The sequence below is a fragment of the Micrasema longulum genome, unplaced genomic scaffold (assembly GCF_059751315.1).
Source record: "Micrasema longulum isolate JH-2025_06_02 unplaced genomic scaffold, ASM5975131v1 h1tg000431l, whole genome shotgun sequence".
NCBI classification, from domain to species: Eukaryota; Metazoa; Arthropoda; class Insecta; order Trichoptera; family Brachycentridae; genus Micrasema; species Micrasema longulum.
This window is the reverse complement of record NW_028277631.1, coordinates 488895-515449: the sequence shown is the minus strand read 5'-3', so window position 1 is coordinate 515449 and position 26555 is coordinate 488895. Positions and strand designations below refer to the sequence as shown.

Below are 26555 nucleotides of genomic sequence, written 5' to 3'. Positions count from 1 at the left end.
ACACAGATGTGCTCCCTTACAAACGCGGAGAACATTCTCCGTCTGCAACGAGCCCTCACAGGACGGGCCAAGGCCACAGTGTCGTCTTTGCTGGTAGATCCCCGAAATGTGCCGGACATTGTGAAGATGTTAGAGGCCGCCTTTGGACACCCGGAGATCGTCGTGGACAGAGTACTGGAGCGGATAAGAAAACTCCCTAAACTGGCCGACAACGCATCCCTGGAGGCCCTGACGGACTACGCGGTCGCGATAAGAAACGTCGTATCGACCGTAGAGGGCCTCGATGGAAGCCACCTCTCCTCCCCGAAGCTTCTGTCCGAGATGACTCAGAAGCTGCCACGAGTCGAGAGGATGATGTGGATTATGTCACGAGCGGATACCGTGAGAAAAGCTACCCCCAGGGATCTGGCACTGTGGCTAGCGAGACTGACCGGTGCAATACCGAATGCGGGTTGCATCGGGATCAGCACGGAACCCGCCCGAGTGGAGAAAAGGCGTACCCAAGAAAGGCACGTGTTTCTCACTCAGGACAAAAAATGCCTGTTCTGCGACATGAGTGGACACGCATTCGGACAATGCCGGAAGTTTCTCCGGAAAACGGTAGAGGAGAGGTGGACAATTGTGCGTGCCAAGTTCGTGTGCTACGGATGCCTGGAACCGGGACACAAAACGACCACCTGTGAAGCGGCGAAGTGCGACGAGTGCCACGGGCGGCATCATCGGTCGCTACACCGCGAGAGAGTGGACAGTACGCCGAACGAGCAAGTCTTATTGACAAGGCGGACGGAAGTCCCAGTGACCTTCAAGGTAGTGCCAGTAACCTTGAAGGGCCCGCGTGGGTCAATGGAGATCCACGCACTACTAGACGAGGGTTCATCGGTAACTCTCCTCGAGGAGGATGTCGCCCGTGCAGTGGGCGCCACCGGGGCCTGCGAGGAGTTGAGACTCATCGGTGCCAGTGGGAACACGGACACGCTACAATCACAGCGTGTATCCGTAATCCTCGTTAAAGGAAACAAAGAATTTGGTGTCCAGGCACAGACGGTGCGGGTCATGGATCTGCCGCACCGCAACCGAAAGAGCACCAAGACACACGGGCCAGGCATCAAGCCGAAGATGTTAATCGGTCTTGATTACGCCACCCTAATGGTATCTACAGGCCCGCCAGTCCTACAAGAGGACGGGCGGCTAACCATCGAGACGGCCCTAGGAGCCGTCACCTACGGCGGGGCTGTGCACCCCGCCTTTGAATTACCCCCAGACGGCCAGGGTGAAAGGGACTTAGCGGAACTGGTAAAGAAGAGCTTCGCCGTTGACTCGCTAGGTGTAACCACCCTGGAACGTTGCCGCGCCGCAGATGTGCGAGCGGCGGAGCTCATGAGCAGCTCAACCACACAACTACCATCCGGACGATGGGAGACCGGTTTACTGTGGGCGAAAGACGGGGATTCTTTGCCCTGCAACCGGCAAGCAGCCATGAAGCGGCTGCACTCCCTGGAAAATAAACTACGGAAGGATCCGATACTGGCGATCGCATATCGCGCCAAGATGGCGGACTACATTGAAAAGGGATACGCCGTCAAACTAAGCCGCGAGGAGGTAGACGCCCACCATTCGCGCAAATGGTACCTGCCCCACTTCGCGGTGACAAACCCCAACAAGCCTGGCAAGATAAGGGTCGTGTTCGACGCCGCCGCCCAGTTCCAGAGGACGGCGTTGAACGACCATCTACTGACGGGACCTGACCTGCTTTCATCCCTCCTCGGAAACGTGATCCGCTTCAGAGAGGGACGAGTAGCCATCGCGGCCGACATACGGGAGATGTTCCTGCGGATAAGAATCCGGGAAGCCGACCAGCAATCGCAGCGGTTCCTATGGCGGACGCAGGACGGGCAGGAGCCCGACACGTTTGTCTTCGCGTCCATGATGTTTGGAGCGAAGTGCTCACCCAGCAGCGCGCAATTCGTGCGAAACACAGTCGCACGAGCACACGCGAAAGAATTTCCCGCCGCAGCAGAGGCGATCGAGCACAATATGTACATGGATGACTACCTAGACGCCACAGACAGCGAAGAAACAGCTGCAAGCCTGGTACGAGATGTTACCCTCGTACTCGGCAATGGCGGGTTCCGGCTCACCGGGTGGGCTTCAAACAAACCAGATGTCCTGGAAGAAGTAAAGGCCGACGACCGGGCCAATACAGCAGTCACCATAGGGGAAGAAGTAATGACGGAGCGGGTCCTCGGGATCGTATGGGATCCCAAGAGCGACCTATTTATATTTCGGCACGGAGCCGAAAGTGCAGCCATCCCGGAGCGACCCACCAAGCGCGGCATGTTGAGCGCCGCCATGAGTATCTTCGACCCAGTAGGCTTCATTGCGTGCCTCACGATACGGGCGAAGATATTGCTGCAAGCCATCTGGAGGACAAACACAGGTTGGGACCAACCGCTGCAACCGGACCACGCCGAAAAGTGGTTGGAATGGCGCGACCTGCTGGCAGCGAACGGCTGTACAATACCGAGATGCTCGCTGCAAGGGCAGAAAGAACCCGTGACACTGCACGTGTTCTGCGACGCGTCAGAGCAGGCATGCTGCACAGTGGCATACTTTGTGGGGGCCAACACCACAAGTTTCGCAATGGCGAAGTGCAAGGTGGCCCCCCTAAAGCCTCTGTCAGTGCCTAGACTAGAACTCCAGGCAGCGCTACTAGCGGCAAGGATGGCCGCCACCATAAAAAAAGAGAGTCGAGCTCTCATCACCCAAACCGTGTTCTGGACGGACTCGAGCACGGTCCTGTGTTGGCTGCGAACCGACCCACTGCGGTACAGCACGTTCGTCGCAAACAGGCTGGGCGAGATTGACGAGCTCACAGACGTACGGGACTGGAAATGGGTCCCCACCAAGGACAACCCAGCCGACATAGGGACCCGCGACAAGGGCCCACCCGACCTTGCGAGGTCGGGACTATGGTTCGGAGGCCCCGGCTTCCTGAGAAAAGGGGAAGCCGACTGGCCGAAAGAGAAGAAGTTACTACAACAACCGGACGAGAAGACGCTGGAGCGGAAACAACCCCGCCACTTCGTGGGCCACATCAGACGGACGGAGGCCCTACCCCAGGTGCAGCGCTTCTCGTCGTGGACCCGACTCGTCAGGGCGACGGCATGGGTGCTGCGATTCATCGCACGATGCCGCCGCCACGAGTCCCTACCGTCCCCAGGGGGGACCTTTGAACTTCACGCCTCAGAAACACGGGCCGCAGAAATCATGCTGCTGAAGCGGTCCCAGGAGACGGCTTTCGGAGAAGAGCTGGAGCTCCTGAGACGAAAGGCGCCTATCCCGCCGCACAGCCGCCTCCATGCAGCGGCACCCTTCTTAGACAAAGAGGGAGTCATCCGGATGGGAACGCGCATCCAAGCGGCACAGAGCTTCGCAGAGGACTGCAGCGCGCCGCCTATCATGGACGGGACCTGCCCATACACCCGGCTGCTGATCACGCACAGCCACCGGAAGGGTGGCCACCCGGGAGTCGAGAGGACGATCGCCGACCTGAGAGCCAGCTACCTCATCCTGCGACTCCGCGGGGCTGTGAGGAAGATAACACGATGGTGCCCGCTGTGTAAAATGCTGCGCAGCCGGCCCCAACCCCCGCTGATGGGGCAACTGCCTGAGGCCCGACTGGCCTTCAGGACGCCGCCGTTCACGCACTGCGGGCTTGACTTCTTCGGGCCGATGATGATCACCAACGGCCGAAGAAAAGAAAAGCGCTATGGGGCACTGTTCACCTGCCTCACCACACGCGCGATCCACCTGGAGCTAGCGTCGTCCCTCGAAAGCGACTCCGCCATAATGGCCATAAGAAGGATGGCCGCCCGCAGAGGCTGCCCACACGCGTTATACTCGGACAACGCTACCAACTTCAGGGGAGCGGACAAAGAGCTGAAACAGGCCGTAGACGAGCTCCTGGCGGACCCCAGAATGCTCGCCGAACTTACAGTTCGCAAAATTGAGTGGAAATTCATTCCGCCCTCATCACCTCATATGGGGGGAGCGTGGGAAAGACTCGTGAGATCTGTAAAACGAGCCCTCCACGCAACCCTCAACGAGCAGGCTCCAAGAGAGGAGACCCTCAAAACCATATTGGCTGAAGCAGAGTACACCGTGAACAATCACCCGCTCACGCATGTGTCAACCAAGCCCAACGACGAAGCACCGCTGACCCCGAACCACTTCTTGCTCGGGTCAGCCAATACACAGCCAACTCTGGCATATTATAACAAAAAGGAAGAAGGGGCCTGCCTTCATAAGCAATGGAGGATCGCCCAGAAAATGGCCGACATGTTTTGGCGCCGATGGCTGAAGGAGTACCTTCCCACCTTGGCGCACAGGAAGAAATGGCGCGAGCCCGCGCCTCCAATACAGGTCGGGGACCTCGCGCTCATCATGGACCCAAATCTGCCGCGGAATTCTTGGCCTCGCGGCAGAGTCACCCGTGCAGAACCAGCAGCTGACGGACAAGTACGAGTCGTCGAGGTGCGGACCACCAACGGCACCTACACCAGACCAGCGGTGAAGATCGCCGTACTAATGAAGGAAGAGGAACAACGCGCCCAGCAGGAAAATAGTACAGACTAGCTGCACGGGGGGAGTGTTCCGGACGCGTAAAATCGAATAAATTAAAATAATACATTAATTAGAAAGGATCCCCGGTAAATGTATAGAACTGATGGCTGGGCTCTCAATAAAGATAAAATGGTCACTTTCGAGCCTGGCCTCAGTATTACCGGGGAAAAATAGCTAGGTTAAAATGAATAAAATGTACAAAAATATATTATGTAAATGTCATGTTGCGCGCGTCGCGGCTGCCGACGAAATGGCCCGTACGGGCATTGAGCGCCCGTATTTACGCCACCTGCGGCCGGCGGCATGTAGCGAGTGGCGGGGAAAGATTACCCCCACCACTCCGAGGCAGCCGGCGCGGGTGGGATGGCCGACTCACGGAGCCCGACGCGCACCGCTTTATAAGGCGGTCAATTGGAGATATTAAATCAGTTGAGTTCCTAACTCTGAACAGTTCACACGTGTTTTATTCCGTTCTCCGTCCTGTTCGCCTTCCTGCACTTCGCTCTTCGCTCCGCTCTGCCTGCTGACTGCCTTCGCCTCTCTGCACCACTTGGACCGGGTGGAAAGTCCTTTTCAGGGCTATTGAGGTTGACTTGCGGTCGGCGCAGCTGTGCTCCTACCTTCCGACTTTGTCTTTGGCTCTGTCTGGGAGGGCGGCTTCCCACTTACGCCGGGAAGCTTGACTGCGGCAGACGCGGGTGACGAACCGGCGAAACTTTCATCGTGGTAACGCGTACGTTACAATATTCATGTCTTATATGTTTTATTAATAAATAAAAAAAATAAAAAAAATAAAAAAAAATTGCTCGGTGGAACAAAATTGTTGACACTTTTATCTAGTATATGTGTAAAGTGAGGTAATAGACCCGTCGGTATATACCGATGTACCTACCTCAAAACTTGAAGGTAGGAAGACGGTTGTGTATCTTAGTAATCGCTCGGAAGAATTTATCTTCAACTATGACGTAATATTGAAGCTATATGTTAGTGCGTAGATATGTGTACCGTGGCGTACGCGTCCTTTTGGTACTTACCGATGTACCTACCCATTTATCTTTAACTATGACGTCATCTTTACTTTAGTGCGTAGATATGTGTACCGTGGCGTACGCGTGTTTTTGGTACTTACCGATGCACCTATTCATAACTTGAAGGTGGGGGATCGGTAGCGTATCTTTATAATCCCTCGGGAGAACTTATCTTTAACTATACCGTCATGGTGAAGGTATGACGTTCTTAACTTCTTATTGTTATCGCGGACCTGGGCCCGGATTACAATAGGATGTTAAAATTTATCTTGAATTTTATCTATAAAGCAAAATTAAGTTTTCTGTATGAAAAGCAGAATATGCATACATTTTTTCTTTTAAATGTGTTCAAATTGGTAGCCGATGAAGATACTTCAAATGTTCATGCAAATATACTCATTTTCGTACGCAAATGTCGATTTTTCATTATAGACAGTCGAAGATAACTCTGTTAACTTCCCACTGTAATCGGAGCCCTGGGCCTCGATTATGATGGGAAGATAAAATTTATCATCAATTTTATCTACAAAGTAAAATTAAGTTTTCTGCATGAAAAATAGAATATGTAGACATTTTTTCGAAACATGTTCAATTACAGGTTACTGACGAGAGTACTTTGAATTTTCATTCAAATGTACACACTTTCGTACATAAATATCGATATTAGTTTATACCGTCTCATTATATACCGATGAAGACATAATAACCGTTTATAATCGCGGCCCTGGTCTAGGAATTTCGATACTAGAATCTCGCGAGTCTCGAATGGTACTTCAGTATTACAAATAAATCAATATATTTAAGCTAAAAAACACTGCGTTCCGTGTAGGTGTATATCAATAAATAAATAATGAAATCTGATCTAACTATGATATTTTGTTGAATGGATTACTCCGCATGCACTTAGCGTGTTATGCGTTATGCGTGCGTCACTAAATTCGTCACCGGCCAAACAAAGTCACATGTAATATTTTGATTATATTTATATGTATTTATTTACAATATTATGTACACAACACACGACTATGGCTGTATTACACGGACCAAAAAATTGAACCAAAAATTCCTTTGGAGACTGTAAAGTATCATCATTATCATCATCATTCCCTTTCCGCACCTAATGGTTCATAGGGCACTGCATTGGTACACGAATCGCAGCGTATCTTGATCATTTTTGTTACATGAAGGTAAGATGATCAGTCTTACGCTTCAGGTGCCAGTCTAGGGACTATGAAATATTCAAGTGTAAAAACACTATTTTAAATAATATTTCATATCAACCATGTCGGGAATCGAACCCGAGACCTCTTGCGTGGTAGAAAAATACGCTGACCATTACACCACGAGGCCTGTAAACAATAGGGAAATATTGATTTTTTTGACATTTTTGAAGTAGTCTATAAAATACTGTCCATTATAAAAAATTATTTTTGCTTATTATTAGTAGCACAAATCATCATCGTTCCCTTTCCACAGCTAATGGTGCACATGGTACTGGATTGGTACACCAATCGCAGCATATCTCGATCAGTTTTGTTACTTGAAGGTAAGGCGATCGTGATTATTCTTACGGTTCAGGTACCAGTGCAGGGACTATGAAATATTCTAGCGTGAAAACACCCTTTTAAATTAATATTTCAACCATGTCAGGAATCAAACCCGAGACCTCTCACATGGTAGGCAAATGCGCTGACTATTATACTACGAGGCCGACTGATTAGAAATATTTTTAATTTGTAATGTTAGATTCCCGCAAAAACGGTCATTTCTTCGGCCACACCTTTGCTCGTCACGATTCATGTTTATTTGTTCCTGGCCATCGAATTTTGTTTAGAACATTATCACGAATCTCGACGTCATAACAGTGAAGATCGTCGAGGTCGTGAAAATGTTTGACCACAAAGATAATGTTAAAAACATTATCTTTATTAAAATATTGTTTTACCCAAGACTTCTCGCGTAGTAGGCAAATGCGCTGACCAATACACCACGAGGCCGACCGATTAAAGATATTTTTAATTTGTAATTTTGGATTCCCGCAAAAACGGTCATTTCTTTGGCCAAACCCATATACGTCACGATTCATGTTAATTTGTTCCTAGCCATCGAATTTTGTTTAGAACATTATCACGAATCTCGACGTCATAACAGTGAAGATCGTCGACGTCGTGAAAATGTTTGACCACAAAAGTAATGCTTTTAATATTAATAATCAGATCAGTTAAAGACATTTTAAATTTATCTCCTGCTTGACTTTTAACTTTTAATTTGATTTTTAATTTTGTTTTTCAATTTTAACTTTTTAATTTTAATTCTTAATTTTAACTTTTCATTTTAATTTTAACTTGTACTTTTAATTTTAAACATTTGATTTCAACTCTTAATTTATACTTACCTACATCTACTACCTGCATCGAATAATTTATTGTTGGTTGTGATTTTTTAGGAAAGTAGAGTAGCTTTACAATGTCTTTTTATGAACTTTTTATGTAATATTTTTATTTTTACTTTTTTAGAATTAAATTATTTTTCCCCTCTCCTCCTGCATTCATTAGTGTGAAATCTGTAATCGGTCTTACTTTTTTTAATTGTTCTTTTGTACCTTGTTTTATATAAAGACTGTATGATTTCATTAATAAATAAATAAATAATATTAAAATATTGTTTTGCATAAAAAAATATTTTTCTGGTCAGTTTTCTGATCCGTATTATACAGCTTTAATGTCAACAAACGTGATAGTGGGTAAACACATGTATGTTGGTACGCACAAAATAATATTGTGCTAAACTACAGACCGGTTATGACAAAATCTGTAAGGAAAACACAGCCTCACATACATCGTACGGGCGTCTCCATCAGCAGTCGTATGGGAAAATCCACCTACGGCCGAATGTATCTTGTCAAAGCAAGTCGGAACAAGATAGACATATTTTATGGGATATATTGGATCACACAATAATTTTCCTTTTATAACCTTAGCTAAAAGCGGTTTAAATTTATAACCCGTGTTGTTTGCTAGTTTTATGAGACTTAAAATACCTTTATTTCAAAAACATAAATATTACTCGGTACAATAAATTTAATACTTACGTAGGATCGTGAATGAGATACTATCTGGAAAATGCTGGTTTTTTCAAACGAGCAAATCGTGCGGTAACAGGCGCCGTGGCGCAGTTGGTTAGACGGCTATCTGTGAAACTGGCGTCGCGGGTTCGATTCCCGCCAGTTGCAAGAAAAAAATCCAAGAAAGATTTTTTTCTCAATTGGCTGGGTGTTGTGGTGTATTTTTCATTACCTTCTTCCATATCCCCTCTATCCCACCTGCTGACAAGCCTTAAAATAGAGGCTTAGCGGGTTATTCCTTTTTAAAAAAATATATAAAAATATACAAAAATAAAACGTCATCATCTTCTAATTCTAATCCGCATATTATGGTGCATATGGCACTGAATAAAAAAATAATATCTATCTCGATCCACCCGGAGCTGTTTTTGTCATGTAGCTCAATCAAAAATAACCAACGACGTGCTTAAAAACATGCTTAGCATTTGAGCGATCACAATGAACAATAATGCATATAATTAAGCTATCGCAGTCATAAGTCAACGCGTGTGTAATCTCTAAGTCAACGCTCGTGTCGGTTTGTTTTTTGTTTTCCTCGTAAAAATAAATACAGATCACTAGCAAAAAATCGGCGTCTACGATAAAAAATATACAATATATTGCATTTGCAAAAAAGTAAGGAGTATTTAATACAAAAAAGTGAAAATTAAAATTACAATTACTATGGCGACTGCCGACATTTGGCTTGCCAACCGCCGCCGCCGGCTAAATCCAATAAACAGCATGATAAATAATAAATACATAAATAAAAATAGCAGTTTAAATTCAAATATGTGATTGCGCTGCAGGATTATACGTCACGAAACGTAAATATTTTGAAATTTAATATTAGGTGTTCACGGATGTTGCATTGTGTTCGCGAATACGATAAACAACCATGGTAAGAAATTGTTATCACGGCGCTTATTTGCACGTCGATCGTTATTGTAATTGAGCTACTGGGCTGCAATTATGATGGGAACGCCATATCTTCACCATAACGGTATAGTTGAAGACAAATTCTCTCAACCGATTACGAAGATACACTACCGATCCCCCTATCATAAAGTTTTGATGTAAATACATCGGTTTGTACAGACTGGTCTAGAACCCCACGATACGCATATCTACGCATTAAAAGTGACAAAAATTTGGTTTCACCGAGCATTTTTTCCTTAAATTGCGATTAGATTCAATTTTCAATGTTCAGAGGTTGGCAATTTTTTTCTTCAAATGCTATTAAAAATATGAGAGAGAAATAAGAAACTATTTTACTATTTTTCTGAGTGGCACGTATCGAAATTTTAAAAGAGCCGACTTTGTAATCGCTCGGTAGATAAATACAGACGATCGTTAAACACTTTGTTTAGTATCTCCGTATATTAAGTTTCCTTTATTTATTCTCACATGTAAAAATATTAATGAAAGTATAATGTTAATTGCTCTCGGGACAGGTAAACCCAGTGAGGTAACATTATTTTATTGTTAATTTTTGTTTATAATGGAAAAAAAAAAAAAATACCGTCTTGATAATTGTCAAAAGTCGGATAAAAATCATGTTCAAGGAAGTATTTTTTAACAATATTTTGAGTTTGTCCAAATTTTTGTAAACAAGGACTGGATTCAACTCCCTGGGGAGATGTTTATATTAATATTTTACAACAGAGATGAAGAACATTTAAGAAAAGGTAATATAGAAGGCTAGGCATCTACAGGGCTTATGACCTGTTAATGGCTGGTTTAAGTGGCCACTTTATACACTTTGTAACATTCACCATTTTGCCCATATTTTAAAATCTATATTCCTTCAATTCTTTCATCTGCTTGGACATGAAATTTAAAAAAACATTTTTAATTTTTTTTTTATGACTATAGGTTTATATTACATTTATTTTATTTATATTTTCATGTCATTAAGATCTTTCATGTTAATGATGGTTTGTGGGAGATCATTGAACAACCTTGGAACAACGCAATTTAATGTTCGCTCTCCGAAGTAATTTGTAATTCGGGGAACAAACAGGGAGCCCTTAGTTTTTAATCTAGTGTTGTGAGCGTGGGAAACTCTTTTTTATATTCGGGATCAACAAAGTGATCTACAATCAATTTGTAGTCATAAAGTTGTTTTACCGGCAGGACATTACAGAATTTAAAATATACACCTTCGCCCATATGTTAGTAATCTTATTTACTTGGGAGTTGGGTTTATGGAATTATTTTTTTTAAGTGTGCGTATATTGTTTAAATAATGATTAGATATAAGTAACATTCATGTATTATGTTTGCACTATTTTAAGACTAAAAAAAACTATAACAAAAAAACAACAATCGGCGCGCGTGCATTAGAAAATGTAGAGGAAGCGAGATTTGTATGCAAAGATAGAGTGATGTGGTATTCAATCCTCTCGCCTACCCTTACAGAGAAACGGCGCGGTGGTTTGTACGTTTGTTTTTTACGGAAGTGTCTGTTATATTTTTATGTTTAACATATATTTTTAAATAGAGTTTTTGGTGTAGTGTAGATAAGATCGTTATGTCTGCGTTCATTAACCGAAATAAGTATACTGACTCAACGTATATCCCGAAAAGTCACGTGACATCTGTGACTTGCGGTCTGCGACAATAATAATATAAATCATATTATATCCAACCAAGTGAGAGTGTAGTGGGGAATCCCCACACACACACACACAAACGCGGTGTAGATCTTCTGATTCACGCACAACGAACAATTCATAATCTAACTCCACAGTATACAAAATTATCGCGATTTCGGCTTAATTTTATAGGCATGCGAATCAAAATAGCATGTGAAACGCTGTTTTCTTACTGGATAATTCATTAGCGTACCCGTGCATCTTTGTTTGAGTCTGACTATTATAACTTGTCTTGAAATAAAACACTATTTCTTAATAAATGAGATTAAAACTAAATAATTTAAAAGTATTCCTTACCGAGTACGATAGTTCACCAAACAAAACATAAATTACGTTTTAAGAATCACTGTTTCATCGACTTTTGTATCATATTATTATTCACAAAACGACATGAGTTATACATTTTATAATTCTTCATGTATATTTATTCTTAACACTATTTATTTATTTATTTTATTTACTTTCTTTTATTTAGGAAATATACAGTACAGTTACAAAGTTTTATATTTTACACAGTTAGACTTAACTCTAATGGACCAGCGAAGTTTCCATATTATAAAGTAATTATATGTAAGGTTATTAATTAAAGTACAAAAAAGAGAAGGAAAAAACATAAATAGAAGTTGTTTAAAAATTAAAATCTAAGTAAAAAAGTTTTTATTATAACTCAAACTTAATTTTTAAAGTTTAAATGGATACTGAAGAATTATTTAGAGGTTACGCGGTATCAGACAATTAAGATGAATAGGTAATTTACTCCTCTTTCCTCTGTTCTCCTTTTTCCCATTGAGTAATAGTATTTATTTAAGGTAATTAAGATACAAACACGTTTATTTCTATTTTTATATAACTTAAGCTTTTTTTAAAATCGTTATTCTCTTTTAAATATGTTTTCACTTGAATTATAAAAATAAAACTTTTATTTTATTGGTTGATTGGAAAAAATTGTCATTTGGCAATAAGCCCGCCAATGTACAATTAACATTATGTACATAATTAAAAAACGTCTTTGAACATCGAGTTTTGTCAATCTCTCGCAATATAATAAATGTTTTTATACTAAAAATGAATATTTGGAAGTTGCAATTGAATCAATTCAAATGTATTAAATTAAAATTTAATTGTTAGAAAAAGACACCATAATCTTATATAATGTTTTAACTTTTTGTTTTTTTCTTAACTTTTGTATTTCTTTGTTATTTTTTATTTATTGATTTTTAATATTATCGAATTTTTATTTGTTTTTGGCATAGAATTAAGAATTTTCCAGAAGGAGCGTAGAATCGTATTTAAATACATCGGACTGTGTCCTAAAAACCCCCCCACTTTGCCTATTTTTCACCGTGCATGCGTAAAGTCGCGGAAACATTGATTGACACAACAAAGTAAATAAGTTAAGGGTTATTTAATAAGAATTAGGTATTTAATTAATGAACTTTAAACTTAAAAAATATAACAAATTTATTTTACATAAAACGGATATTTTTATGTCATTTTAAATAATATTTGATGTTTTAAAGATAATGTCAGTCCAATTTTCATTAGTTCACTCATTATATGGGCAAAGTAGCGTAAAAAAAATTGCTACCCTGGCAACACTAACAAAATGTCCATTTTGTTTTCTTTGACAATCTGACAGATGGAAAAACAAAATAAAATATTTAAATTGATTAAAAAAAACTGTTAAGCTAACAATTGAAACTGTTATTTAAAGAAATATATTTTTTCAAAACTGTTATTTTTTTTTATTTAAAATTATACTGCTACTAAATAAATAAATAAAAAAAACATTAAACAGTAACAGTTATCAACAATATTTTGAGTTTGTACAAATTTTTGTAAACAAGGGCTGGATTCAACTCCCTGGAGAGATGCAAATATTAACGTATTAAAACAGAGATGAAGAACATTTTTAAGAAGGTAATATAGAAATTTAGCCATGTTGCCTGGTACGTAGATTAAATAATTTATTTAGATGAATCTCACCCATAAATAAAGGTTTCAGCTCTTCAACTTGACACACAGCAACAGATAAAAACATTGAAGGAATGTAGGTGTCTAAATATAGGCAGATATCCACACTGTATTTAAAAGTAGTTATCACGCGCTATTGTTTTTGCAACAATGGCGATTGGACTCATAAAGGTAATAAACCAAAATCAGTGATCGAACATCCCATTTCCAATACAAACAAAAACGTTTTTTTCCGAGTACCTAAGCCTTGTACATGACACGTAAGGCTACTAAATACAGGGGTCTAAATACATCTAAAAAAAAAAATGTATTGGCAGAATCGTGAATGTTACACAGTGTGTAAAGTGGCCACTTAAACCAGCCAATGACATGTCATAAGCCTTGTAGATGCCTAGACTTCTATATTACATTATCTAAAATGTTTTTAATCTCTGTTTTAATATGTTAATAGTAAAAGTTATTATAACCACCTCCCCTACAAAAATATAAAATAGGTCAAAACTTTTTTTATTTTTGACTGGTTTTAGATCACCCCCCATGAAAACTTTAAAACTCTTTCGTGAATAACAGTTGAATTATTTTTTGCAAAATTGTTGCAGCAATTTCTTGAACAAAGTTTTTTGCTTACGCTGCGCAGCTCTAAACTGTTTTTTAGAAACAGTTTTATGAAATCATTGATTTGTGAAACTGTATATATGTTACTGCTACTTTTAAGTTAGACGCTCATCTCTAGATGCAAACACGATGCCTCTGCAATTAATAAGGACAGTAAAAGAAACGGTTTGTGAATATTGTGGTTTAACGAAATAAAAATACAACCGTGATTTATTTGAAGTGATTTCCAAGTTTTACAAGGGTCGACATTTGGGTTTATCTCAAGGAAAGGTACATAAATAAATACAAATAAAATTTATAAACGCATATCAGATATGGACCCTAAATCATTGAGATTTCAAAATCCTTTAAAAATATCAGCCACTAAAGAAATTAATAATCCCAACGTTGAATCATTTAAATTCAATGTCATTTGTGCGAAAAAAAGTATTATTAATTTATAGTGCATTAACTTTATGGTCAAATATTTAAATAAATATAAGTGAATATTTGTATAAAGCCACATACCGAATTTTCTATGTTGACCGGTTTCGAGACGTACCGGTCTCTTCATCAGGATTTACTTTTAACTTTTTAAATAATATGGAAATATTATTAAAAAGCTTCGGAAAGTGATTGTATAATATTTGCTAACATTTAATAAAATTTATTACCATAAATTTTGTTTTATTTTATTGAAAATCCGAAACAACAGACATTCATAAAAATATAAGGTTCATATTATTAATATATTTCATAAGGTCCAGTGATGAAGTTTATTGGTTTTTATTTATTATTTGATAATAGACTATTAATCTTGGCCAATTTATTTTTTCAATTTTAATATATCGTATTATCTGCGCTATGATTTTTTTTACGTTCTGAATTTCTGAAATACCTCCGCGTGTGACGTCAGAAGTTATCTTCTGCTTATTCTCGATCAGTTCTGCCCATTGGTCCATTGACTAAAAGCAAACCGAAAATCTTCCATGACTCTACTTGTTAACGAAAAGGCGGACTGTAAATGAAATTAGAATTTCATTCAATTTTGTTATTGGGAAATATTTGAGAAAGGAATAGGTACATGGAGTGGATACCTACCTTTAATATAATCTGAATGTTCTTCAATTTCTGGCACTGGATCACAAATGAACTTTAATATGACAATGTATTCCTCGACGCGCTTAAGTTATCGCAGTCATAAGTCAACGCGTGTGTAATCTCTAATTCAACGCTCGTGTCGGTTTGTTTTCCTCACAAATAAAAACCGTTCATTGGCAAAAAATCGGCGTTTACTATAAAAAATAATACAATATATTGCATTTGCAAAATAGTAAGGAGTATCTAATACGAAAAAGTGAAAATTAAATTACAACTACTATGGCGATTGCTTTTCTTGACATTTGGCTTGCCAACCGCCGGAAAATTCAATAAATAGCGTGATAAATAGTAAATACATAAATAAAAATAGCAGTTTTGGAATATTCCTTCATATTTACACCGGTAAAATTCAAATACGTGATTGCGCAGCAGGATTATAATCGCGAAACGTTAATATTTTGACATTTTATATTAAGTGTTCACGGATGTTGCATTGTGATCGCGAATACGATGAACAACCATGGCGATAAATTGTTATAACGTCGCTAAAGTTGAAGAGAGATAATAGTTCTGGGCAATCCCATAATTTTGTACTAAAAGACAAGCTGTTCAGCCTTACGTAAGACTAATTGCATTGACTTTATAAACAACTGATCGATATACTTCGCAATTTACAAATATGAGTGGATTTTGGAATTTCTTTTGAAAAATGTATTTCATCCATAAATTATGTTGTTCGTTTGTTTGACGGTAAAAAAGGCAGCAAAGCGATTATAATTTAAAATTGAAGTCCCATAAAGTTAGGGGTCAATGAGTTTCAAAATGATAAAATTGATCAATGCAACCCTCTGACGTCAATTTCGTACCTGTCTGACGCGAATAACAAATTTAATCTGAAACCTTTCGTTTTTTATTTTTTCTTACTGGCGGGATAGTTTTGTTGTGGAAGGGTTATTTACATGCATACAAACCTTTTTTGTTCGCAAAATTGAGATCCTACCTTGCACAAAAACATGCCAATTTATTTGAAATAAAGTAGGGACTAGGTACCTACGAAGAAAAAAAAAATTAAAAGATTTTGACTCTCACATAAAATTTGAATTTGTGTATTTTGTCGGTGTCAATAGGTTTTAGACAAAAATATACAATGTCTATATTTGTTGTTATTTTTTAAAGAAAAAAATCACATTTGCCTTGCCAAATATTTAAATTTTGGAGCCTCGTTCTTTAACGCATTATTGTTTGTATTCTCACCGGAAATCGAACCCGGAACCTGCCGTGCGTGAGTCAAGTGTCTTAAACACTACACGACGGAGGCGGCTACCCTCTTGGAAATTATCGTTGACATATTATGAGAGTGGGAAGATTATTGATAAAATGAATGTCTAGGCGTTCACTGGAGCTAATGTCCTATTATTGGTCACTTTACGCATTGGGTAACATTTACTATTCTATCTACCTAGAGTAATAAAACCTTTGAGTAGTAATTATGTGAACGTAGCTCAATCACAAATAACTATCAACGTGCTAATAAGCGACATGATAACAATTTCTCACCATGGTTGTGTATCGTATTCGCGATCACAATTGGAACATTCATGAACACCTAAAATTAAATGTTAAAATATTTACGTTTCGCGACGTATATACGTTCTGCGCAATCAGATATTTAAATTTCACCGGTGTAAATATGGAAAATATTCCAAACTGCTATTTTTATTTATGTATTTATTTACTATTTATCATGCTATTTACTGCATTTAGCCGGCGGTTGGCAAGCCAAATGTCAAGAAAAGCATTCGCCATGGTAATTGTAATTTAATTTTCACTTTTTTGAATTAGATGCTCCTTACTATTTTGCAAATGCATTATACTCGTACTATATTTTATTTTTTTGTTATATAATATTATAACTATATAAGTCAGAACAGCCTTTTATATTTAGTAATCTTCGAGACTTTTTGCAGTTTAGTCTCATTTATTAGTGAAAATTATAGAGTTGTGGTTATTTTAAGAAGATTGATGTATTTTTAGTAGATGCGTATTTTTTTCTGATTCCGAATATATATTTAACTCATTTTCGTTTTTTTTTATAGTTACGTCCTTCTTTCTTATGACGGCAGTATAGTAGGTCTACCGTACTTAAATAGTATTATAATGCTGTTCGCTGTATGTCATTTTTATATTACTAAGAAGATATTTTAAAATATGAAAATCCCACGAAAACTGACATAATTTGCTCAGTCAATATTTACGGATAAATACCGAGAAATCTAGTGTTGGCGGACTGCGGTTTTGCGTAGAACAATCAAGTTCAAAGCCCTTACAAACCTCAAGTATAATAAGGTATTAGTATTGCATTTAAAATACGAAATGTTTTTTTTAACATGTTTGCAGTTTTATCAACATACTGAATTAAATTACTGATACTTAAATAATAGATTTGGTTTGGGTCGGCGAGTGTACCTCAGTTGGGTCCAAAATTGACAAAATTAAAAAAACTCCACACATTTATCTTTTTATAATTATTATATATTTAAAAAAATATATATATTTTGTGTGTTTTATTTATTTTATGTATTTTATTTATTTTATTAATTTTATTTATTTTATTTATTTATTTTTTTAAATTTATTTTATTTATTTTATTTATTTTATTTATTTTATTTATTTTATTTATTTTATTTATTTTATTTATTTATTTTTTAAATTTATTTTATTTATTTTATTTATTTTATTTATTTTATTTATTTATTTTATTTATTTTTTAAATTTATTTTATTTATTTTATTTATTTTATTTATTTTATTTATTTTATTTATTTTATTTATTTTATTTATTTTATTTATTTTATTTATTTTATTTATTTTATTTATTTTATTTATTTTATTTATTTTATTTATTTTATTTATTTTATTTATTTTATTTATTTTATTTATTTTATTTATTTTATTTATTTTATTTATTTTATTTATTTTATTTATTTTATTTATTTTATTTATTTTATTTATTTTATTTATTTTATTTATTTTATTTATTTTATTTATTTTATTTATTTTATTTATTTGATTTATTTTATTTATTTTATTTATTTTATTTATTTTATTTATTTTATTTATTTTATTTATTTTATTTATTTTATTTATTTTATTTATTTTATTTATTTTATTTATTTTATTTATTTTATTTATTTTACTTATTTTACTTATTTTACTTATTTTATTTATTTTATTTATTTTATTTATTTTATTTATTTTATTTATTTTATTTATTTTACAGAAACAAACAGTCGACAATAATATGATAACTCGAAAAAGATACGGTTTAAGGACCGACCAGCGAAGTTTCTAAATAAAAATCATACATATTAAATTGTGATACAACAGAAGGATGTGTTTATGTGTATTTGTATGAGAGTAAGTGTATAAATAAAAATCATACATATTAAATTGTGGTACAACAAAAGGATGTGTTTATGTGTATTTGTATGAGAGTAAGTGTATAGGTGTGTTTGTGTGTATGTGGGAGTAAGTGTTCAGGTGTGTGTAAGTGTGAGCATCATTAAATAGCAAGTGGGATCGTATCGCAGCCAGAAAGATTCATACTTAATTTATTTTAAAATTAATTGAGGGGCGTGTTTAATATATCAATACATGGAAAAAAAACATTAAAGTTAGAGCAAGAACGATAGAGGAAAGAGTGCACAGTCATCAAAAGTATTATAAAATTGTAAATAAATCAATAAGTAAATATTGTTATTGACCCTAAATGATTTTTTTTCCCAAAACTCCTTGGGAATATTATAAAAAAACAACAAAAAAGCAAACAAAACATAGCGCTGTTTCCTTGTAGGGGTAGGCAGAGAAGATAGGACACAATATCACTGTATCTTTGTATATTCATACATCTTATCATGCACACGCGCCAATAATTCCAACTTTTGACAAGTATTTGTTGAATTTGATCATGCCACGTATTTTTCGATCTTCTACGTTCTCTGCATCCATCAATGTTAGACTTAAATCTTTTTAACCGTTTTTTTGCAGTCTATTTGCATGTCGCCTTTCTTGATTTTGTCGATAATGCTTATCTCAGACTTACATAATGCACGGATCCCGACATTGGCGCATATCGTGCATATTTTTACCAAACATTCGCCTGAGAGCATAAAGCCAGATTTCATTATTGTTTTTCGAATTCCACAATTCGCGTCCACATATAAAGATCGGCGCCTGGATTCCATTGTGAACCGCTAATATCGCCTCTTGTAACTATAGCTATAAAGTGAGCCATAGAAAAGTAAAACTGAGAAAATAGCACTTTTGAGAAAAGAGTGAGTTATTAAATCTACACAACAATTGGAGTGTTTTGAACTTTGACAAATTATAAACAATGCGTAAATTCGTTTTTTTTATGATACAAAAAAGAATTTAAATATGTGTTTGACCAGTTTTAATGATTTTTAAAGTCTGGCTGACCACTCAACTTAAGATGTTAATTTTGCAGACAACAGCCTTTGTGTCAACAACATGAGTCATAATGTATTGAACATACAAATATATTTATATAAGGGTACTTAGTTGTAAAGTCTGGCTGATCACAAAAACTTAAATGTACATTTTGTAGAAAACAGCCAGATCTAATATTGAATGATACCTCATTCAAACTTTGAATGTATGAAGTGACATTTTGTTTTAAAGCGTGTTTTTTATTACAGGTATTTTTAAATTAATGAATTTGTATTTACCCACTTTAATAAATTCAAGATAACTGAATTTAAACAACATCATTTTAAAAATAAATTCGTATGTAAATAGTGTCCTAGAGTTTGGTTCTCGGATATGGAATTCTCAATATAATATTTATAAAAATCGTATTGAACATATTCAAAACGGTTTTCTGAGACCATTAGATTTTTAAAATAATGTTACGTTTTCAAGTAGGACTGAGTCCGCTAATTTTCATATGATTCATAATCTCGCAACTCATATCATGTTGGATATAAGCCTTCTCTATAAAATTGTTAATAACCTAATCGATAGCCCAGAAATTGTTAAAAGTATTTCATATCGAGTCCCTGACCGTAGAACTCGTCATTCTGTGCTCACAGACTAATTATATGAAGAATAGCACTCTTCGAAGTATACAGACTGCCTATAATGACAGTTTTATTGACATCGACATCGACATATTACACTGTAAATACTAAAATTTTATCAGATCTGTTAAAAACATTTTAAATTTATCTCCTGCTTAATTTTTAACTTTTACATACATCTACTACGTGTATCTAATGAATTATTTGATTTAATAGCATAATTATACATTTTTACAATTTAAAAAAAATTCACTTGTTATATTTTTACTAAAACTAAAATCCCACCAAGCCACTTTTTGTAGCTTGTTGGTGAAGATTATATTTATACTGACTTAATAATATTATTTACATTAATAAAAACAATGAATAACATATAAAAATAAACAGCCGGAAAGATCAGAATAAACATGTTCATACAAATAATAATATATAAATTTATTTTTTAAATACAAGAAAATATATGAAAAAATAAAATATTTACACCTAAGCTACTATTCATATATAAACTCTTGATCGAGTAGCCACTCTCTTATTTTGCTCTTGTTACAATGTGAGTTAAATTTAAGTTCTTTTGGTAATAAATTAAAAATTCTAGGTACTAAATATTTGAGAGTTCTATTTCCATATTTATTACATACTTTTGGTACTACCAACCCATCATTAGACGTGAAGCGTGTATTATGGTTATGTTTGAGAGGAAACTTGAATGTATTACTTTGAAATTGTTCCAAAATGATGCAAAGCCACAGTAGTCCTCGAACAGGTAGAGTTTTGATTGTTTTGTACAGGAGATCATTATAACTTCTGATTGTTAGTTGAGAATTTTTTTAGTAATAAATACAAATATAAATGTTCATGGAAGCAGAGAGAGAGGGGACATGTCTTCTTACGTACTTTTTATTTAATTTTTTTAATATCTTTTTTTTGTATTTAATTTTTCCAGTCTCCTTCTGTATTTATAATGAACTAGCGGACCCGACAGACGTTGTCCTGCCGAAACGTTGGCTTGCCTTTTGATAAGTAGGTACCTAGGTACTTGTTTATGATTGTATTCCAAAACTAAAAAACATTTGTATTCAAATATCGAATTTAAGTAGGCACTTGTTTATGGTTGAATTCCAAAACATAGAATAATTCATTTTCAAATATAGAATTCTTTTTGCAAATATCAAACTTGGCTCTCCTCACCAACAGAGGTGCACTTTATTCATGAATGCGATTTTCAAAAATATATTTAATGTCAGTTAATATTTCATTTAAATTATTTATTGACAATTCTTGATGGAATTCCTAAATAAATAAATAAGTGGAAGTGTACCAAGTATGTTTGAAATTAATAACTTATATGTAAATATAAGTTATTACATCATCAGTTAATATTATTTTAGCACTACCGAAAATCCAATAAAAAGAAATAAATGGGTTGAAGTTATAAAGAATTTAAGGAAAGAATCTGATTACGATCCATAAAAAGCGAATGTTGTTTGTAAACATTTAAAAACAAACTTTTTTAAACACAAAAAAACAACATCCTTCATTTATTTTTGTATCGAGTGATCAACCTTGCATAATCAATTTTGTATCAACCCTGGTAGGTCGATGAAAAAAATATTTATGCTCCTAACTTTTTGTTTACATATAAGATTTAAAATTTTAATATCTACGAACACGCGCAGCGCAAACATCTACATTTCGCTCAAAACCGCACGTAAATCGGTTAAGGCGTTTTGGAGAAGTTCAGTGACATCACACGTGCGGAAGAATTATACATGTAAAGAAGATTAATAAAAAAATAATGTGAAATTTGTAATTGGTCTTACTATTTAAAATTGTTTTCTTTTATCTTGATTTTGTTAAAAGACTATAATTTCCATAGTAAAAAAATATATTGTAAGGTTTCTCTAGTGCTGTGGGTATTTTCTGCGAATTGAGAAATGCAGTTTTTGTGATCAACACTATTTTCAGAAGGTGATTATTGCAGTTTTTGTATAAGAGCGGCCTGAGTGTTTTCATCAGAATATAAAATTGACCTTACTGCGCCAGATAACACAAATATCGCATTTTCCAAAATTGAGGATTGGGTGCTTTCTACATAACTAAGTTCTATTCAACATATTACAACAGAGATGAAAAACATTTAAAAGAAGGTAATATGGAAGTCTAGGCATCTACAGGGCTTATGACCTGTCAATGGCTGGTTGAAGTGGCCACTTTACACACTGTGTAACATTCACCATTCTGCCTATATTTGAATTCACCATTCTGCCTATATTCTCTTAAATGTTTTTCACTGTTGTAATATGTTAATATAAACAGCTCCCTAGGGAGTTTAATCCAGTCCAGTATTTGAACGTTCACCATTCTGCCTATATTCTCTTAAATGTTTTTCATCTCTTTTGTAATATTTTAATAAAAACAGCTCCACAGGAAGTTGAATCCAGTCCTTGTCTACAAAAATTTGGACAAACTCAAAATATTGTTGATAAATTACCTGGTCCATGAAGAAGTATAGAAATTGAAAAAATAATATTTTCAGGCGTTGCCTAGTATGTAGGTGAAATAATTTAATTAGATGAATCTCACCCGCATAAATAAAGGTTTCAGCTCTTTAACTTCACAAACATCAACAGATGAAAGAATTGAAGGAATATGGATGTTCAAATATAGGCAGAATGGTGAATGTTACACAGTGTGTAAAGTGGCCACTTAAACGAGCCATTGACAGGTCATAAGCCCTGTAGATGCCTAGACTTCTATATTACCTTCTCTTAAATGTTTTTCATCTCTGTTGTAATATGTTAATATAAACAGCTCCTCAGGGAGTTGAATCCAGTCCTTGTCTACAAAAATTTGGACAAACAATTGTGTCATTACCAAAAACGACACGATTGCACAAATTCGTCTTTTTATTAGCATATTCTGTTGGTTACCGACATATTTTACTGTAAAAAAAAATTCGGTATTAAAAAAAAGCGTTGTTAGAAATTAACATATTATTTAAATAAATTATGAGTTCTGTGCTGTGCCTACGTCAATGATAATTAAAATAGCGAGGTTGTAAAGCATCTAAATATGCAATCGACACCAAAAGCTTAAAGGGTTAATTTTATTTTTTTGAAAAAAGGTTTCAATTCAATCCTGATATTTTTTTTTTGCTCTAATGAATCTGGTTTAGTTTTTTGATTATTAATGCGTAACAGCGGAATCGGGTTGTGGTCCCGTGGATAGTGTCGTGGATTCACGTATCAAAGGTCCAAGATTCGCACCCCGCTCTACCATAACTTGATTCCCATTTTCAAATAATGAATTATTTACAATTCATTAAAATTGGCTACCAAAATCGAAATATTTTAGTGAATCAAAAGAACGCGAATGCTTCGTTTTTATATTGAAAAAATAAAAAAATCTTCACGAATCTTTTCTTTATACACATTTTCAATAAATTATAGTTTTAGTTGCCGGGTTTTATTTTTTTTTTTAAATTTCACCCCTTAAATATACTCGTGTTCGTCCTTTTTATTAATGCTTTCAAATTTTATTATGTTCCTACAGACCTAATGAAGTTACTTGTCAGATATAAAAATGCCTGTTGGTCGTAAATAAAATAAAATAACGTAAATCACGCCATTTTCCCGTAGGGGTAGACAGAGAGGATGGACTGCCACACACGTCTATTCTGGCATGGAGTCCTCGCTTCATCCACATTAATACATCTTGTCATACATGCCCTTCGGTTCTGCCCGCTTTTGATATGACCAGACTTAATATTTTGGTTTATCTGATAGGTCGTCTGCGTACCATTCATTTTCACCATATATACCTGTTTTACCATTACTTCGTCATCCATTCGATATACGTGACCAAATCATCTCAGATACCCTTTCTTAGCATGTTCAATTAAATCTGTCTCAGATTTGCACTCTCGCCTGATTTCATCATTCGTATCCCTGTCATACATTGATTTTCCACACAATCGTCTTAGAGATCGCATGTTGATCTTGTTTACTCTGCTTTCATCCTTCATCTGTCGGTTCCACGTTTTACATCCATGGTTAGCAGGTTTGATTACCACTCATGTGATTCCTGATTCGATTCTTTGCAAAATCGATGTGAAAAATATTAATTTAAATTTAGTTTAGTTAACAATATTTCGAGTATGTCCAAATGTTTATAGACAATCTGGATTTCCTATCTAATGAGTTATTATAAAATCATACAAAATGTCTCTCTCGACACGAAACAACCCAGTAAGGGAAAATTATCATTAACGTAAAAAAAAGTATTACATAAATTGTAAAAGAACACATAAATAAATTTTTAAAAAGAGCGAAATATGTAAGTCTAGGCATTAACAGGGTTTATGACTTGTCATTGGCTGGTTTAAGTAGCCACTTTACACTCTGTATAACATTCGCCAACATTGGAAAAGTTAAGGAAATGTGGATGCTTAGACATAGACAGAATGGTAGTTGTTACACAGTGTGTAAAATGGCCAACTAAATCAGGTCATAATCCCTGTTAATGCTTAGACTATATTCTCTTCTTAAAAATGTTTTTCATCTTTGTTTCAACAAATTTAGAGTGGTTAGAAATAGTTTTGCCTTTTTACAAAAAAATATGTATGCACTATTAGTTTCCTTAGCGTGCTGATTTAGGCAAATATTAATTTATATGTAGCATTTTATGCTGAAAAAATATATTCAATTGGTATTTCGTAGGTTTTAGATATGAAATCAAAATTGAAAATGCTTACCTAAACCGTCCTGAGGGATAATTCTCCCATTTGATTATCTTCGGACAATATCTGGCGTCCAGGAGGAGATCCCTGAGGAACTCCGGTACAGAGACGTTCTTCATCCGCTTCGGCAACTTCTTCCCGCTTCCCTTCGGCCGACCCGGGGACCGCTTGATGACGGCGGGGGCCGCAGAGGCCTCCCCTCGCGACCCACTCTGCTGCATGTGGTCCTGATACCTCAGGTCGATGTCCGAAGACACGGTGCTCTCAACGTCGGAATCGCACGAAACCACATTACCGGAATTGTTCAAAGACGCGATCAACCCGGGGTTATAACTGCTGCTGTCCATGTCGAATAACCGCGTCTCATCCTCAGACTTACAACTGTTGTAATCTGAATAATTGTAAATATCCACAGCGGGGTTTTCGTTCTTATCAAACTTTTCCGATATCGTCGAAGGGAGCACTTCTTGCAAGAATCGATTTTGAAGAGACTCGTAAATTATTTCACCGATGAGATTCGATTCGTACGAAGCACTATCGGTGTTCATCTTCTCGCAGAACTCCGTCTTGGTCATGTTGAGGAGCTCTATTCCAGTTATTTGAGAAAACTGGAAGGACGGTATGAGCGGTAACTTCAATTTTTTTTCGGCGGCGGTGTCCAAAATCCACGTTTTCGTATCCATAGCGGTCCATTCTCTGACGAGCTTCGTCCACCACTCCGCGGGCCTCTCTTCTGGCTCTTGGAAGGAGAGCAAATGGGTGAAGTTCTTTTCTTCCGGATCGTACGCGAAGAATCTGCCATCGGAGGCGTCCACTTCGAACTGCGGAATCTGCAAGGGCTCGTAGCTCAGCCAGTTGTCCGCGAGGGGGTTCTGGGGGTCTTCGGCGGACGGGAGGATCGTCGTGTCCGAGAACGTGTTGTGTATTCTGATGCAGTCCATCATCAGGTTGCCCGCCGTATCCTCGCTGTACCCGCACACGAGTTCGTTCAGCATCTTGGAAAAAATCGACCGATGAACCTACACCGGGCGAGAGGTGATTAGCATACGAGTCCAACTAGCGACCTGTGTTTTCACTGTTTTTTCAACGTTTGAGCACGATTTGGTTGACACACGGACGATTACTCATCGACAGAGCGGCGTTTGACAGCCGGCGCGTGCGGGACGGCACACTGAGTATGACGACCGTCAGCGGTAAAGGTTAAACAGCGACTAAATAACGCTGAACAGCGGACTAAGGATCGCGCGGCGGTACCTGACTGAAGTGTCTGTACCAGTTATTATCACAGCCAGTTGGTCCTTCGGCCGTACTACTACGTACACGAGGTACCTACATAAAACTGCAATAGTCACCGATGCACAATAAATACCTCCATTAATTTCACATTACTCTAACGACGTAAAACATACAAACCGTATTATTTCTACTTGGTACTACATATCACAGAGAAACTCTTTGATTTTATCCAGCAAGAAACACCTAACAAGTAGGTATCAATTATCAATAAATTATTCAAGTTTCCACAAGCAATTTACAACTTTTTGTGATAAATTTTTATTTTTCATTCACTGATCACAAATAGTACCTTCCGTGCTTCAATTGTGAATAGCTTTCTACAAACTACACTAAAACTTTTTTT

The 26555-nt window shown here is 36.8% G+C and overlaps 1 protein-coding gene across 1 annotated transcript in view; it reads right to left on the bottom strand.

Annotated features, from left to right (window-relative positions):
• Positions 1–26129, bottom strand: part of LOC148281619 (uncharacterized) — a 55691-nt gene extending 29562 nt beyond the window's left edge. The window contains exon 1 of the mRNA XM_088226450.1: positions 24932–26129. Coding sequence (XP_088082576.1) covers positions 24932–25911 — 980 coding nt within the window. The 5' untranslated portion in view covers positions 25912–26129. The remainder of the gene's footprint in view (positions 1–24931) is intronic.
• Positions 26130–26555: the final 426 nt, after the last annotated feature.